Source organism: Acipenser ruthenus, chromosome 27 (genome assembly GCF_902713425.1).
Source record: "Acipenser ruthenus chromosome 27, fAciRut3.2 maternal haplotype, whole genome shotgun sequence".
Taxonomy (NCBI): Eukaryota; Metazoa; Chordata; class Actinopteri; order Acipenseriformes; family Acipenseridae; genus Acipenser; species Acipenser ruthenus.
Genome location: NC_081215.1, coordinates 17,611,479 through 17,630,252, shown reverse-complemented (window position 1 = coordinate 17,630,252; position 18,774 = coordinate 17,611,479). Strand labels below are relative to the sequence as shown.

The 18,774-nt window shown below is 37.2% G+C and overlaps 1 protein-coding gene across 3 annotated transcripts in view; it reads right to left on the bottom strand.

Annotated features, from left to right (window-relative positions):
- Nucleotides 1–3,872: 3,872 nt before the first annotated feature.
- Nucleotides 3,873–18,774, bottom strand: part of LOC117969233 (tyrosine-protein phosphatase non-receptor type 5-like) — a 46,656-nt gene continuing 31,754 nt past the window's right edge. For all 3 annotated transcript variants that reach the window (XM_034917145.2, XM_034917144.2, XM_034917146.2), the window contains exons 8-14: nucleotides 18,469–18,553; nucleotides 17,646–17,725; nucleotides 16,798–16,935; nucleotides 14,850–14,960; nucleotides 14,004–14,164; nucleotides 12,107–12,220; nucleotides 3,873–11,367 (exon numbers count right to left, since the gene is read on the bottom strand). In XM_034917145.2, the coding sequence (XP_034773036.1) occupies nucleotides 11,274–11,367; nucleotides 12,107–12,220; nucleotides 14,004–14,164; nucleotides 14,850–14,960; nucleotides 16,798–16,935; nucleotides 17,646–17,725; nucleotides 18,469–18,553 (783 nt within the window). In that variant the 3' untranslated portion in view covers nucleotides 3,873–11,273. The remainder of the gene's footprint in view (nucleotides 11,368–12,106; nucleotides 12,221–14,003; nucleotides 14,165–14,849; nucleotides 14,961–16,797; nucleotides 16,936–17,645; nucleotides 17,726–18,468; nucleotides 18,554–18,774) is intronic.

The following is an 18,774-nucleotide window of genomic DNA, read 5'->3' as shown; positions in this document are numbered from 1 at the left end:
ATCTTCTTGTTTGTTATAAAAAACAGGACTTTTTATTAAAAAGAAAACAACAAAAAACCATGTTAGTTTTTCTGAAAGTGTGTTATTAAATTTAGATTTCTGTCAAGTCACTAGAGCAACTCTTAATGGAAATGTCTCTGCTCTGATCTCTAGGGCTCACAACCGTCAATCCCTCCCCTTGCCTCTAGATCAGACACCACCTCACAGGTACAGCACCTGATTAAAACAGAATGAGGTATCAGGTATGAATAACAATATGGAAAAGACCTTGGCTGCAGTGGATGCATGACTGGCAGCACGCAGACAATGTGGGGAAGCAATAAAGGCTAACTTGGTGTTGAGTATTTATCAAGGGAGGTTATGCTGAGGTTATATAAAGCCCTGATGAGACCATACTTAAAATATTGTGTTCAGTTTTGGTCTCCACACTACAAAAAAGGACATTGGAGATGGTTCAGCAATCAGCTCAATCTAAGGGCAAGATGGTATGTGTTATGGGGACTATTTTGCCTCGAAAATGTAAGAAAAATCGAGCGATAGGAGATTCAATCTAGTCTGGTTTCTATTAAAAATGAGTTGAAAAGGTTAGCCAATACTTTAAACTGAGCTCAGAAACCATGACTAAGATGGAAAGGAAGTGGAGAAAGAACAAAGGGTAGGAGATAGTTTTCCTCCAGGAGTGGTGAGTGTATGGAATAGGGTGCCAAGCCACATTGTTGTTGCTGAAACATTGGGATCCTTCAAGAGCCGTATGGATGTTCTGGGATCAATCAGCTTTTTAAAGTGAGTGTTTTGGATATTATTTGCAGAGGGTGAATTTTAAAAGGTTTTCTGAATTAAAGCTAATTAGCTGCAATTTGTCCCTGTGTTTATTTGTAGGGTCTTGGACAAGGGGATTGGAGCAAAACCCTTGCTGCTTTTAGGCGAAGGTAAACTTTTAATATCTCTACATGTCTGAATAGATATGGATGTCATACTTACACCAGTTACACATTGTGGCTATTAGCTGCCCTGCTCGCATATCCATAGACTTCCTTGCTAATTTCTTTCTTTTTGTTTGATAGAGGCTTCTCTTCCGGGCATGTGATGTCTGGAAGGAGCCTGGAGCGAATGAGAAGCAGGTAACACACCATTTTATTTTTCATTACAGTAACTTATACAATACATATAAGTGAGTCTTGCCTATATGTTGACTTAATTTTAACATTCAAAATGACTACACACATGAATGTTTTACTGTAATAACACAATTATGAAAAGGGAAAAAAAGAAAGTAATTATTTGTAAGTATAATAAAATAATATTTAATATTCTGTAATAAATACTATAATTGTTATTATCTCAGGGAAGCTTACCTCTGGCAATGGGGATATACCGTAGCGTAGGCTTATGTATGTACAGTATGTGTGTGTGCAACACTTTTAGCTACAGTATATCTCAAGAACTGCTAATCCAATTGTGATAAAACATTGCATTGACATTCCTTAGCATGATATATTGTGTGAGAACTGAGTCTAACCGCTGTTTAGTTTGAAGCTGATAAATAGGATTCAATACAAGAAAAAAAAATCCATAAATAATGATTTGATACACACGCAAAAAAAATGTCGTTCATAATAGCATTAACATCCTACACAGTGGGCATTACTGCTGCATGTCTGTCATTTGGTTTGTGCCCTCTGAAGTTATATTATGTAGCATGAAGACAGCCTGAAAAATGACAGGAAAGATAATGTGTAGGTGTGTCAGATTTGGACTTTTGGACAGTCATCATACAACATCCATCATTTTCAAGACACAACATTTTCACAAATATACAAATAGGCGAAATTCCCAGCACGCTTCAATAATACTTAATTACAGGTCTCTTTTATTTGAAATTAGAGTTAATTAGCAGAGAATAATAAAGGAGAATGAATAACACCTAACTGTAATGCATTGTGCTACCCTGTAATTTGGCACTAATGAAGTTTAGACACAGTAAATTGGGATCACAACTCCACGCTAATCAACAAATTGCCACCTAATTTAAAACAATGACAGAGTGACAACATGAATTGCTGTAGATTCATCTAAGGAAAGGAATGTCTTCTCTGCAAAGGCTCTGGGGCACTGCATGCTGCAGCTCAATCCACAGCATTAACACACTGTTCTTCCTCCTTTCCCGGTTAGTGTTTTTCGACTGTTCACCCCCGCTGTTGGAAACAATAGCAGGTTTGGCTGGGATACTCTGAGAAACAGGTAATGAAGTGTTTTTACATTATGTGTGGATGGAACTCAACCGACTTTAGACCAGCCCTGTATTTCTAATAGGGGTAGTCAACTAGTCCAGTTTAAAATAGTTTGTGCACTATATTTTAAAACTTTGTGGACATTTTAAAAACCAAACTGTTGCAAAATGTAATGTATATGTTAATGGATTGCAAGCGCAACTGCACTTCCTTTCATCTGAAACCACACACTTCACAACTTTGTGTTAACAGCGGTGGCATTGCTTGTTCGCTACTAGCATTCACTTTAAACACACAAACACATTGCTATGTTGTTGCTGCTGCTTTGAAACTGAAGTCTAATGTAGTTACTCCTTCGGTTTAAAATAGAAGTCTATGTGCATGTCCCCGATTTATATAAGCACCCCAACAGCTGAAGATCAGTGTAAATGTAAGGCATCGGGGCTAAGATGTTACTGACAACTCTTTGTTTTTCAGATTCAGGAGCCCTGGAAAGAGAAGCACAGGTTAAAAATCCTTTATCTTCCTTACAGTCAAATAAAACATCTTTCTCTCAACTGTGTCTTGTTGAAGTGATTGTTTTGGAATGTATATAACTTCATGGTGTCTTTTTTGGTTACCTACCTTTACCAAATTATCTTCAATGGAGCAATACTGCACACCAAGCTGTGCAGACATGCCTTGGGTATTCCTGGAGTAAAGTAGGTTAACTATAGGGATACATAATAGAAGTGCATGTTATAGACTGGAACTGTGCAACGAAGCTACAGTATTGTATGCATAGTCTTATAACCTTGGAGTGAGTCTCCAGTGTGTAAGCATTTGAGCAGCTATAAAGCTGTGTGCTTGAGTTCTTAGCTCATTTACTCAGCATTGTATAATTCAGTGATGTTAACATAGTTCATTAACTACTGTATGTGATAGTTACTATGTGATTGCATCATTGTGTTCCCCATGACTTTTTCTGTTACCAAAATTCAAAATCGCCTGGATAAGCCACAGCTAGCATGAATTTACCCCCAAGCAACTTTAATTGGTTACTAAAATGTGCTATGTGCTTGTGCCCACAATTCTACACTTCTACTGGATTAACAATTGGTATAATACAGGCCATAAATTGAATAGTACCATAGTGGTAAAATGTGTCACAGTTTGACCTACTAATGGTATCACAATTGTATAAACCGATACACACCGGGAACCCAGTCAGAACCAGTGTGCAATATTAGTTTCAAATCCATTCTGCTGACCTGCTGTGACTAGAACCATTCACACCTATGGGAGGTTAATGTCTCATATGTTCATAATCAGCACTTGCACATTCCTCTTAATGGGAGCATTAAGAGAAACTTGACATTGACCACTGGGAGTAGTCCACAGCACCAAGTGATATATCTCTTTCAATTAAACTCATTCAACATTGAAAAAGATTGAAAAAAGTCAAAATGTCTTATTGAATTTACAAAGCTATTTGTATTTCTAAATTTAGCTCCATTGAGTGTTTATTAGTTATTGATTATGCCAATTCTGCAAATGCATTGATTTCTTTAGGGAAATATAATTTCCTGTAATTTGTAACAATGTTAAAAAGAAACTGCTTCCTTCGGGAACAGCAAATAAAACAAATTAAAGACGTCCTGCTAATGCTTCCAGTCTGCTTTTATTAAGATGCAAAACACATCCTTTTACATCCATATAAAATTACATTAAAAGCGTCCTTACATTAACGGTTTGCATTTAATCATAAAAATGCTTATTATTGTAAATGCTTTTATAGAATTAATTTGAAAAAGCATGATACATTTTGTTCTTTTCTTTCTGTGGGATAAATTAAACACATTTATTAACAAAGCCATATTAAATTAACACTTATGTTTCCACATGCAGTAATTACAAACGTACATTTCTGTGTTAAAAACCTGTCCAAACTTCTACTGGGACTTGTAGAAAAAGATGATTATAACGTGGATTCACGGATGGCACACATGACTTTAAACTGTTTGATCTATAGGTAAGGTTTACTTTCTCTAGATGTGAACCATTTAGGAAAAAATCATATTGTCACATGAGGCAGAGCAAAGCTCCTGCAGCAGCATAATTAACATGCAGCTCTACTTTCTCTACATTGGATTGCATGTGTGAGAAGTGAGTCCAACTATTCAGCAACAATCAAATCATAAAGATCTCATTGACTTTATAAGGGGCAAGATACTGGGTGCCCATGGCTGCATTGATTAACATGTCCATTAAGCCTCCTGGGGGTTCTTGTAATGGGGATATTTGCAGAAAACCACCACAGCCTGCAATTGGTTCATGGCGGATTGAGCATGGACAACAAATGGTGCAAAGCAACAGAAAATCTACACTGGCCCAAATCACCTTCAACACTGTCCATATTGAAAAAGACTTTAAAGTTATAAGTGTAAAAAGTTGTCAGGATGTTAACAATAAAAAGAAAAATTACACATGCGTTATTTAAACAGTTGTAACAACACATGGGGACATGTAATGCAATATTTTTCGGAACCCTGCTGCTTACTCTTTAAGATCAGGGTATTGAGCAAATTGGAAACACTGATGACTTGCATCCACAGTTTGCTGTTCATAGGCTTGTATTATGGTATCCTACTTTTTCACACCTCTACCTTTGGCTGCAAGGATAATGCACGTTTTTTGCGCTGCTTCATGGAAATGAAATTGATGTGTGAGCGCTATGGCAACTCAAAATGCATTGTAGGATCGGTAGTCCCAAAACAGCACTAAAATACAGAACAGAGGTGCTAATCTAGATGCAAGTAAATACATTTCCCAATATCCTTTACACTCAGCTGTTAAAAACTAGGGCTCCAGAATGATTCACACAAACTTGAAATTTGTGTTAAGTGAATTTGTATTATAAGAAGTAATTTACAATATGTGACTGCTGAATTTGCTCTGGGACAATTGTATTATCAGGAAGTTTGTTTAATCCGAGTGCGTTTTAATGAGAATTAAATGTATATCATTGATATAAGTAAAAATGTGATCAGTGAATGCACCTGTATACATGTCCTTCATCCAGATTTAATTCCTCCACTGAAAAATCTAATCCTGTCACTTATCCCCATTTGTGCTTTAAATCAAACCTCTTGTAAAAAAAAAGGGTGTTTTACAAACAGGAAGCCAGGAAAATTGTAATATAAACATACAAGCTATGTGTGAAGATGTTATTTTCCAGATGTCTAACTTCTGATGAATGATAAAATAAACTTTTGTAAATTTAGTTCTGTAAATAATGGTCTTATTACAATCCCATATATCTCACACTATTCAACGCTCAGAACTTCCTGTGTTATGCCTGTAATGTAGTAAGTCACCCCACACCAATGCAATGTAACGCAATCCAGTTTATTATTGGAAATGCTAATGGAACACATATAGGCCGGTTAATTTAATATGGCTGGGACTTCACAATATAATACTAGAAACAGAACATTTCAAAACACAGTAATAAAAATGGGTAAGAGAAAAATAAACATTCCAACAGAAATGGTTACATTTTCAATAAACAGGTTTGTTTTCAACTGTCGCCAAGGTACAAAAATAATCTCCTTATTTTGTTTGGTTTCTGGTCGAGTAAAACTGTCAAGCTGGATCTCGCTGGTTTAGAAAATCGGTCAGGTTTGGACCTGGTATCACAAACCGAAACGGGTATTAAAGTCTTTGAATCTACAGTGTACACCATGCCTCTGAAAAAAAATGTCTAGAAATAGTTGCTGCTTCATAACTGGTCACAAGGTTCTATAATATGAAGCCTTATCTTAACGACCTCTGGCAAGGCTGAGGCTGTGTATTAATGTCCTCTCTACCCTACATAATGTAGGCAATCATCTTGTAGGGGTGTCTCAATGCCAAGGGAGAGCACTGCAGTTACTTCTTAATATTCTCAAAAAATATCCATCTGCAATCTGCAATTCACTCTGCAAAAATCGCTTGTATATATCATGTTTGTGTTTAATTGATATCTGTAAGTGAATTCACCTATTTTCTCCGACAGCATAATATATAAACAGCCTTCATGTTCAGTCTGCATTTTCTTTATGTAGTGCGAGATTTAAAGTCTCTTGTGTCCTTCGTATTGGACACTCGTTAGGTATATTCCACCATCAGCGCCAGTTGGAGAGATCGAGTTCTGTCAGCCTGGAAAAGTTTATACAGAAGAGGTGTGAAAAGTAAGTTCTTACTCTTTGGGAAAAACTACCAAAGAGCACCTCATAGAACCCACTTCACTTGTCCTGCTATTTGATTTTCTCCTCTAATACCACTTTCACACACAAATGCCGCTAATGATCTCATTAAAAAAAAAAATTAAAATACCCATTCACACAGCACAAAATTGCACAATCTATGCCGGTATAATGCCATTATAACCCTTTCATACAGCCAAAGGGATCATGTGAATACAACTTTCAAACCTGTCAGTCAACAGATCGTTTTCACAGCAACGGCGATTCACCCATAAATTACAGCATCACGCACCATCCCTTGTATTTGTGAATTCACCTCCTCGTCAGCCCATAAAGTAAACAATTCCTTAACTTATTCTGGACTCCAATTACTACCTTGTTCTTGAGCAGCCATTGTATTTGAAGAAAATGAAAACGACCGGTATACAGTCACATGGGATGTTGACTTTCAATCCACGCCCACTATAGCACTTCAGTGCCGGCATAGCATTTCACACAGGAGTTGAGACGGTTCAGTGCCGTATCTGAACCACCTTGAGAGGTGGTTCAGAGACGACATTAACTGGTCTATGTGAAAGGGGTATAAGAAACCCAGAAAACCAGCTCCACGCTGGTATCTAACTGTAAACGGCTGACATTTCAATAACAGTGGACAGTGCACAAGTGAACCAAATCCCTTGAAATCACCACCTGAACTTCACAACCTAAATAAATGAAGAGCTAAATAAATAATTAGAAAAAGACAAAAAACCTTTAGTGTTTCTGTAAATCAATCCAATTAAAATGTTTTACATTTCTACAGTAAAACCTACATTAACAGTCGCCTGATCACCTGCTGTTATCAGCCATTACCAATATGATCCTTACAGTGCTTTTGACAAGAGCCATTTTACTGTTTCTCCTAATGTGCCAGGGTAACTGCAGTGGCACATCTGAGTATTATTTTCCAACAATCTTCTAAGAGAGTCCTTTAAACTGTAACTATAACCCTTTTAAATGTATAAAAACACACATTAGAAATCAGCGAGCACAGGTACCAGTTTCAATATACTTTTCTTCAGGCTGTTTTTATTACAGACCATAGAGAAAGCATTAATCATGTACAGACTCTTATTAAGGTAAAACTGTATGCTTGCGAGTGTAAATGGGCGGAGGGTGGGCGCTAACCAGCGACCCCACACACCGCAAGTGAGCATCTTAACCACTATGCAAAAGCCCTTCTGTATTCATGGAGTTAGAGCTTTTAACCTCATCTCATCTCACCAACAGGGGTCAGAATCTGCGACAGCATTGTATCACACAACACTGCCCGTTACACTCTTCCTCCCTGTAACCATGGCGATCGACGGCAGCTAATCTATGAGATCACAGCACCAGTGTAACTGGGTGCTAAATTGTGACCCTGCACATTGCAAGCAAGCATCCCAGACTTGTCTGCATTCATGGTTATATAGCCTAGCTTTATAACCTCATCTCATCTCACAGACATGGGTCAGAACCCGTAACGGCAGTCCATCACAAAACACTGAAGGCACCACAATGTTCATTGCTTAAAAACAATGCCAAGGATTTGTACAATTTCAGTGAGAAATCAAACCCTTTTTTCAGTGTCCTACAGCAAAGCATTTTACAGATGGCTTAAGAGAGCCCACCATCATCCATATATGGAAATTGCTATCAGCTTTCTCTATTAAGTTACCATGGTGATTCTTGAAACTTAAGAACATATGTAGACATAGACGACATTCAAATCTTCTATGATTCCTCTGCCCATAGCTTGTGTTCTATTACATATTAAATGACTTTATTATTAACAAAAAAATGAATATTTCAATTCCTTGGTACCATCAAGGATTTCCTACTCTCCACTGACAACTGCAAATTGTTATTTCCACTCCTGCTATACTGTATAAGGTCTACTTTTGTACCCGAAAATTAATTCTGACAAATGAAATAAATATCAGTACACAAGTAAAAGAGATGTAAAACAGAAGAGTTACAAAGCCCATGGAGTAAAAATGGCAATTTTTCTTTAAAAACCATTGGTGCTAAGCAGCTGTGAGTGAAATATAATTGTTTTTTATATTTAGTTGAACATATCTAATTCATTTTCCCCAAAGTTCAAATCTTTAGCCATCTAAAGAGAAAATGTATAAATATTTAATAAATAAAAGTACTGTGTATGAAATATTTAAATATTTAAAAAGCAGGATTCAAATCTAGTCTTGCTTTCTACACTAAATAATGTAATTAAATACAATACATTCAATTCATGTTAAATAAATAATTAGTGGATTTTCAGCATTCCGCAAATAATTTAGATAAAAATGAAGACTTTCCATTTAAAACTATTTCCCCAAACATTTAAACTAAACATGGAGACACCATCAACTAAACACATTAGATACCTTTATATGTTTATTTTGTTATTACTTGAGAAGTTCAATTTAGCATCATACCGTATGTGCAGCACATTATTTTAGCAATGAAGACCTTGACCTGACCTTGACACCCCGGCCATTCTGTCCAGGGATCTCTCATGTAGAGACAGTCAGTTGTGTGGTGGTGTCCACTGGGGTCAAAGTTCAGACTAGCAAACTCATGTCACTGTGATAAGAACCCACAGCTACAGAGGTGAAGGCATGCAATTCAAGTGTATAACCCCAGTACACCACCTAGATCTCATCCTGGATATGCATGTTGATATAGCTAGTATTCTATTCTATAAATATCGAGTACAAATTTCTAAAAACTAGTTATCTGAAGTCAGACAAGCCACCTTTAAAACTGGTAAGTGTCAATTTGTGAGATGGAACAGACCTGGATCTTATTTGGCAAGGATGTATAATTATCCCGCCCATTCATTTTTGCCAATGAATTTTTCCAACTGTCAGTGAGCACAGTTAGTTTTTTGTACATATTACATACATTACTTGTAAAACATAAAAGTAATCTAACCTGTTTACAAAACTTTTTTCTTAACAGAGTGCAAGAATAATATATTTGACACAAATTATATTATAATGAACATGTTTCCCCGAAGAACCAGCCAAATCTTTCTCTATGTTTCACAAAATCATGAATCGTGAACTATGATACATTCCCACTGTTTATCCTGCTCTGACGTCAACAAATAAAATCAAACAAATAGCTTCCATTGCCCAAATAGCAGAAATACACAAATAATGTAGTGATATTGCTGGTTTGAGCCTGGATAGATATTCAGCTGCTATTAAGACTTTTAATCTATTGAGGCCTGTGTGCTTGTTGAAAATCTGGTTCATGACAACATGATCCAGATCTGATTTTGAAAAAAACAGAAACCTGGAAATTAGCTGCTATAGCTGTAATATACTCAGTCCTGTTGAAGAACACAGAGTGAATCAATTTATTTTAATCAGCAGTGGATATAAATAGTGCAGCGTAACAGGGTGAACCAGCAACTGACCACTATACGAAACTGCAGCTTGCACAAGTAGCTATAGCGCTCCATGGGGTAAGAATCAGTGTCTACACTGTTTCGGTAAATTCAATAGACCCATACGTCTCCATATATCTCCTCTATAGCAGAGCAATTCATCTGATTTAATGCCCCATAACTTCTGTTTAAGAACAAAAGGGAATGTACCTGCCCAGAGAAAAGAATACCTGCTCAACCTCTATGCTGCCTAATGGTAGAGGAATAAACAGACAGACAGACACAGAGTAAGGCCATTGTGTAAAAATACATGTGCTAGATTAACCTATTCCTTGAGATCCGTCATCTATAGGCTTAGCGAATTCAGAGTTACAACTCATTGAGTTGTAAGCCAGACGTTAAATACATTCTACAAACCACGTCAGACATGTGATGAACTACCACAGGCCCTGGGACTCCAGCCATATTGAAGTTTACAGTGAGAGGGCCTTTCTTAAATCTGATACAGTTCACAAACCCTCTTGTTGTTGCTCTTCAAAGAGGTGTAGTTCCATTAAAGGTCTTCAGGCATTCCTTTCATAAAGGGTTGAACTCCTTTACACTGATTTCTAGAGGAGCTACAGGATCCCCTGATGATCAGAGGGGCTTTTAGGAGCCTGTGCTTTCCAGCTTGTGGATGTTCAACCAAGCATTTTTTCTAGGAGGCCATGCTAGACACTGTGATGGTGCCTCTTCTAGTGGCATCTTTGTGAAGGATATAAACACCATTGTAGACAGAAGACATTTCCAAACCCACTTAGTATTCTGAACATTGCAAAATATATTCAATCTCATTGTAAGGTAACTGGAGACATGTGGAAAATGGTTGTTCATCTTCAGCATAGAAGCTATGAGTCCTATCCCAGTAAATATTAAAACACATACAGATGTGACTAGAAATGAGCCAAGTCATTTCATCAGTTGTTTGAATAGGACTGAGCTTGGATAAAGTTCCCATAAAAGAAACGGGAAAAGCTACCGCATGTAACTAATGAGAACAAATTCCTTAGTTTCTGTACTTGAACAAATCATGTTGTAGAAAATGGAACTACTGTTCATTAGGTGATTATCAGAGATCATATGTTGTCGCTCGAATCCAAGACTTGTCCATCTCTAGTTGAAATTCTGATAACCATACAGTCCTTCGTACCTTATGGGCAGGGCTTCCAATACAAAAGGGGCAATAATGGCTTCATATACCATGAACATGTATAAATGAACGCACTGTGAAGCAGACGTTAGTGCGAGAGTGGACTTGATTCCGGGCCCACCCCTTCTCTGGGTTACCGTGGTTACCAAAGGTTGGCAGGCAGGTGATGGCTATATCTGAGTCTTATTTGTGGAGCTGTAAGCTGTTATTTATTCTTCTACCGGGAGAGAGAGCTGCTTCTCATAGAGGCTCAGGACGTGATGGACAAACTGGTATTGTTCAGAAGTCTGGATCATCCCTCCTCTGAAAAACAAGCAGATGGATTAATGCATATACACAACTACCACAGCCCAATACAATAATTGTTGGAGCCGTATATACCATATCTCTTTATCCCTAGTTACTATGTGTGGATGGCATGGCTCCATGGCTCCACAAAGTGCCTCAATGTGTCTGGCTGCATTCCCTTCCTCTGGGACTGGATCAGTGAGGTAGACCAACCAATCAGGGATTAAACCAACACCATGTATTATCATTATCACCTTGCCCTGTGCGTCTAGGTAACACTGTTTAGGTACACACAGGATTTATTTTTCTAGAGGATTCAAAGAACCCAATCCGATTTGAATATGCAAATATTAATAGACAATAATCATGCTTGTGACAGTCATCTAAACTAAATCAGCACCACTGCTACAGAGATGTTTTGTTCTTATCTCTACAACTGATAAGTGTTGGTATGGCTATATTTTTTTTTAAAAGTGAAAAGCAGACAAAAAAAAGAATAAGATAATGTCAGAGAGAAAGAACTACTAACACAGTTGGAATTAACGGGAGATAAAACGTGGTATAATATTATCACAATTATCTGGGCAATCTTTAGGCCATAACCTACTGAAATGCCCAATGCAAATGGGTATGTGGTCCTGATAAGGTGTCCAGTGAGTGTTCAGTATATGACAGACTGGCTCCTCCAAAGAACACTATTGTGTGATTGGGGCAGTACAAAGGACTACTGTCCATTCACACTGAAAACCCTTACCTGTTCAAACGCAGCTGGCAGGTGGTCCTAAGAATGTCCACAAACCCCTCGTTCTTTAACTGTTTACAGCCAATAGTGGTGGCAATGAAGCAGCCTGTTCGTCCAATCCCTGCACTGAGAACACCAAACAATACACAGGGTTAAACTCTGCTTGCAGTGCACAATGGGACAGTATCAAGACTTTATCAGCTTCTGTCTCCTGTGCTGTTCCATACAGCTCCTGGTCATGCTAGTCAAGGTTATATATGGAAACCCTCTATACATTATTATCACTCGCAAGTTGCAACACCTCACAGACGGTGGGTGTAGTCAAATGATATTGCACCACATTTATAATGAATGAATGGCCCTATCTCAACATACTTTTTCAGAAAGGAAAAACAAGAGATACTAAACCAAAAAAAAAAAAAAAAACACAGACATGCATAGAGGGGCTTGTACTGTAAGTAGTCTTATGTTTTTTTTTTATATATCATTTTATAATTGCAATATGTGCCATTTCCTTTCAGAAATGAGCTAATAAAGATTTAAATGCATTGAAGCAATGGTCTAATTGATATCACACCAGAAAAAAGTTTTATTGGAAGTTGAATAGTAATGACCTATCAATAGCTTCAAACACTCGAAATCAAAATGAATACCTTATAGTTTTAAATAACAACAATGATCATCAACAACTGTAGTAGTACTGATGCTGAATGCAGTGCACACCGATTGCTTAACATTACTTCTGCTGGTGCCCTTGTAAGCTAGGAGTCACAGTTGTAGCTGCTAGCTTGGTTGAACAGAGTGGCTGTTCTAAACTGCACTAGCAGAGGTCATTGATTTGCCTCAGGCAGGGATTGACTCAGCCTTGACAGGCTGTGTACCTGTCCAGAGATAGGCTAAACCTTACTCGCTTGCAATGAATAGCTTGAGGGGACAAGCAGGGTTATCTGCTGGTTTCCATAGCGCTAGCTTGAGAGCAGGCAGGCAACACCACCGTGCAAGACCCAGTGAGATTTAGCATGTAAAATAACGCTGAGCCAATCTGTTGGGAAGTGGTGCAGGAATAGGCAGACTGAATTACTCTCTTGCCACATGTGAATTGACAAACTTCTCATGCATAGGGTCAAAACCCTAGTACCACAGTGTGATGAGTCATAAGCTAGTGCTACTGGCTATGTGTTACTAATCTATACAAATATATTCTGTTTATTATACAGTTGCTTTATAACCCGAGGCTAGCTTTGAGTTAGTTTAACCCGCTGAGAAATCACTTTGTTTCATTTTCTAACGCTGTGCCAGAATGAGATAAGTGTAAGCACAAGGTTTTTGTGTACTGTGTATTCAAAACTATAAGAAGCTATGGTATTATATTGGACACTTATTAAAAATGCACCCAAAAAGTTACAGCTCTATATGTAAAAGTATTACAAACGTACTACATCAGTTGTCTATATTATACTGCTTGAAATTTTGAGCCTCAAGTATAGTTTTACTTTAAAAAGATCAATAAAGTGTGTGCTGCATTATCAGTCCTGGTCTCTCTTAAGCAGGTTTTCTTCCAGTATTATTTCCCAGTCACAAAGGGTCACTGTTAGTGCTGTACGAACCGACTATTCGATTATTCTAATTGAGCTCTCTACAGAAATCAGGTGCTGACTATTAGGTTAGAGTCATTGGTGTTGACTGAGATCATTTACCATTCCAAGTGAAACAAGTGAAGAAACAGCTGTTTGGGTTTGTGATGATTGTTGCTTTTCTCTGTGGAGAACAGCAATCCACACGCATCCAAGTAGTTGTTTCACTTGGTGAATGAACCCAATCAACACCAATGACCCACACTTGTGGAGAGCTTGATCTGGTCAATGGAATAATCAGGTTTGTGCAGCTCTAGTCATTGTTGCCACATTACCTGCAGTGGACAATGACTGGGCCGCTACCCTCTGGAGCCTGTTGCCGTGCCTCCTCCACATCCTGCACTAACTCCAGCAAAGGAGGGGCCTTGTCTGGGGTCTTCTGGTCTGGCCAGGACGTGTACCAGTAGTGTCGTAGGCTCCTCTCCTCTCCCTCACACTGTCACACAAAACACAGGGGACCAACACAGAACACAGTGGGATTTAGCTGGGATGCTGCGATTTAGCTGGGATTCATATCAGAAATGTTCTTACATTTTTTGACAAAGTGTGTTTACCAGATGTGCATACTCAACATATTCAACCCCTCATAGTGTTGCTTCATATATTGGCATCCCTGGATAGATAATTGTCTGCTCTTAATATATGCAACTGATTTTAATGAGAAAGCTGTTTCAGAGAACTAATGTTACCATTTTCTAGGAATGGCAAATGACTGGATATTTATTGCCCATTAGCCCATTTGAGCTTGGGGAGCAGAGAGAGAGAGAGAGAGAGAGAGAGAGAGAGAGAGAGAGAGAGAGAGAGAGAGAGAGAGGAGAGAGAGAGAGAGAGAGAGAGAGAGAGAGAGAGAGAGAGAGAAATATTTCAGATACAATTACATTAAATAGATTGCCTGAAAGCTTACAGGGACTGTTAATTAAAAAAAAAAAAAAACATTTTAGCTCAGCTTGTTATTCTTAAAGGAGAATTATTTTTCCTTAAACGAATAGTTTAATTTACAGTCTCAAAAGCACTGTAATTTTTTTTAATAAACATATCCAACACCAGAACCATTTAAAACCATGTCCTGTTAGAGTTTTCATAATCTGGATACACAAATACTCCCTTGAGTCGTCACATACCTTAAGAGTAATATGTCTTAGACTGTAGTCATTTGCTTGTATGACCTGGTTTACAATGATCTCTATCCCTTCATAGGTCACCTTCTCTTCAGGCCAGTACACCGTGCATTTCTGTATGGAATATAGAACAGACATGGGGTACTGTTGTTGTTCTAATGCCATCGCTTATAGCCATCCTCCTGAGCGAAACAACCACAGCCATATTCTGTTTATATAACAACCTTGGAAAAGAAAGAATATTTTAAACTAAATTAAACTATTTGGAAAATTGCTTTCCTTAGATTAAGCGCTGCAACTGATTAGCAGTACAGTGTAATTTGGAGCAGTGCAATTCACTGGTCATTCTGCTGTTGTTTGAATGAATGCAAGAAACATAACAAAATGAGATCCATTAAAAAAAAATAAAATACAGCGTTGAACATGAAAAAGTTATTTAATGACTCAGGACATCTCTATAGTTCTCTTTAAACCTATTTGTTAGTTATTTTTAATTTAAAATGACCTCATAGCCAGGGCAACACAGCAAACCATAGTGTGTGGGATATCACCTGGCTGGCGTGGTGATATTCCACAACAACACACACCCTGTCGTGAAGGATTGCTAAATATAATATCTGTAATGCCAGTGAAAAAATGAAATTGCTTGTGAGATGTATGGTAGGAATTTGTTATGCATGTAAAAAAAAAAAAACTAACACATACTTTCTGTGGTAACACAATAAGAAACTAGTCAAGTGGACAATTGTTGACATGACTTTCTTAACCTACAGAAAAGAGTAGTACAAATGCTATTGTGTTGCTGCAAGAGGATGCATAATTCAGAATGTCAGATCCCTACAGACTCTGAAAGAGATATTCACAGCTACGTATAATATTTATCTGGTAATTGCACAGAGGAACTGAGAACACATTGTAGCGTGCCTTTTGTACAGTCAGTTTTAATATAAACTTTACCTTTTTTCCATCACATGTGCAGTACACATTGTTGCAAATTTAAACACCTTCGATTAGGTAGTAAGACACACATGCATTGTGGAGTTGCTGCACTACTAGTTGCAATGTTATGCATGAGATGAAATTACTGAATATTATCTTATTGGGATCATAATTTACAATAGTCCATTTCATGAGAAAACACTGAGTAGTGTTCAAAAACAAAACTTTGAATGTTATATTTGTTGTACCAAATATGTAACTACACAGCAACAAGTAGTGGTACAAGAGGAGGTAAAAAATAAAGAAATGATAAATGTATATTTTTTTTATAAATGTTATAGTTAATATTAACATATGTAAGTGAGTGAGTTTAAATTTAAAATGGTAGTCAAATTACAGTTAATATAATTTTTAACAGTTTAAAAATCTTTAACCTAAGGAATTGTTTAAATGAACTGAAAACTTCATTCTTAAGTCTTATTATTTGTAGTTGCAGAAAGACATTTTTTCTTGCTGTTGTTGCTATTTAATAACTGCGGTTAGAATTACTGGTAGGTATAATTATATTCTTTTAGTTGTCAGGAGGTTAAGGAGGCCCAAAGAATTGTTGTCTAAGAACATGCACGGTTTGGAATCTTGTTCAGCCTATCACAGAGCTCTGCTTGTCCAGTCCATTTCAGAATTAATTTGATCCACCTGTCTTTGGTTATGAATTATAAATCATGCATGATTATAATGTAATCCTTACTATCCATTAAGGATTCATCAAAATTTCTTAGTAGTTCTTATCTTGTGTACAGATTTTTTATGTTTAATGGTAGTTGCTGAGTTCAATTTGTTTTTTGTGATTTATAATAAATAAATATGTCATATTCTATAAGAAGACACATTTTGTACAGCTTGCGCAGCTTTGCAGTCCTCTCAAACACAATAAGACAATAAGAAACCCTACACATGACGTATTAAATTGCATCAATCTGTATGAGTGCAACGCAGCGGCAGAGGGCTGTACCTCGTTTATTTCGTCGATGTTTGTTATTATGACGATGATGGGCGATCGCTCCTGCCACACCATTCTCCAGAAGTCGCTGACAGTGTTTACCGTGGGTCCCTGAGTAGCGATATACACCTTCTCCTCTTCTCCATAGCCCTGGGGGGACAACGAAACAACTGGAGCTGACAATCAGACCTTCCATCCATCAGTTTGTGCAGGTTTAGTTCACAAGGAAATCTGATATTTGTCACTTTTCTGGACTGACATATCCACCATACAGAAATGTTCTCTGCTAAATATAAAAACAGTTTTTTATTCATGCATTTTCTTTTAATAACATGGCCCCATGTCACATAGTGATGGAGAAGCAAATATCTTGAGCCATGGCAGTGACATAACCTCCCGCTGCTGCAGGTATTATTAGAAGAAAGCCTGTTTAAAGACAGATTGGCAACAAGGCTTCAAAGAGTAAGCAAACATACATGTCCACAGCTGAACATATTTATGGAATTCAAAACAAACTGTTTTTCAATCAATGCAGAGGTTCTAGTCCAAGTTAACACTGTGTTTCTTGAATGAAAAGATACGTTTCCAATGTTTTCAAAAGAACCCCTGGCAATCTATGGACACCCATGGATCCTAAAACTCCAGAATGAGAGAAAAATGAAAACTATAGAAAAATGTAGTAAACAGTCACTATTGAATCATACAACAGTATAAAACAGGCCCAGTTTTGGAAACACTGCATCTTTTATAGCAAGACAATAGTGAACAATCTTTCCAGTCTCAGAATCACATCTTGATAATAAGCACTGCCTCAATGCAGTGCCTAATTCGAAAGGGGGAAAAATAAAAATACCACCAACCCTTATATAATTAGCATTGATATATGTACTGAGGAAATCGTCTTCATCCATAGATTTAAGGCACACTCTGCTATGAGTATCTGAAAGACAATTTAATGAATATTCTTTTAGAAAGATATAGAGGATACACATCGCTCCTTAAACATTCTGGGCTATTTTGTTTATATAACTAGAACGCTATACAGGAGAAACAAATAACTGTATAAGCCATCTGCTTAGCACTGCAGTGTAATTTGGAACAGTACAATTCACCCGGTAATTCTGTTGTTACATTTATAAGAATAAGTGTGCTTGTACTGTATGTCTCCACCACTGCAACTGTGTGCTCGTATTACATTTATATTGACCTCCCTTATAGTGGGAGCCACGTTCGGCTGGTGTTTTGGCCAGCTTTTCTTTATTAGAAGTGTTTTACCCACTGTTTTGTTTTGCTTTTTTGTTATTTCTGTTTAAACTCCAGTTTTTGTATGTCAGACCATGCTCTACCATTGCTGGTATTGGCACGTGGTTGTTTTTGTTAAATTGTAAAGAAATTCTGCAAGTTTGCGTGGAAAATACAACCTCCAGTCTCTCTCCTGTCTGCCAGCCCTATCAAACCCCCTGTTGCAGAGCTTTATTATTCAAATATTATCTTGTCATTATGGATTGTTGTAACTCATCTTCAATAAATAGGTAATTGCATATTAATGAAATTGTTATTCACACCAATGAAAATAAAGATTGACAACTTTTCTCCATTGAATAAACATACTGAAATGTTAATGATCAATATTGGAACAAGACTGGAAAAATATTTAGTTTTACTACGTTTATTGTCACTTACTTGGGAGAATGGTTTTGTATCGGTTCTTCCTCACTATACCTGGGAAGTTGTATTCCTTTGGATCAACAAAGTTCATTGGGGTTTCCTGATTAGAAAAACACAAAGAAATACAAGAAAAAGGACAAGTCAAGAAGACATTTAACACTTCAGCTAATACCTTTCATCAGTTGTATTTTAGCGTTTGCACCTAAATGTTAAACCATTTAGCACAAATATCCCATTACTATTTTCCTTTCATGTAAAATTTTACAGTATTTTTTTTTCTCTAAACAGGTAGGGCAGTTTATAAATGGGTCAATAAATCTG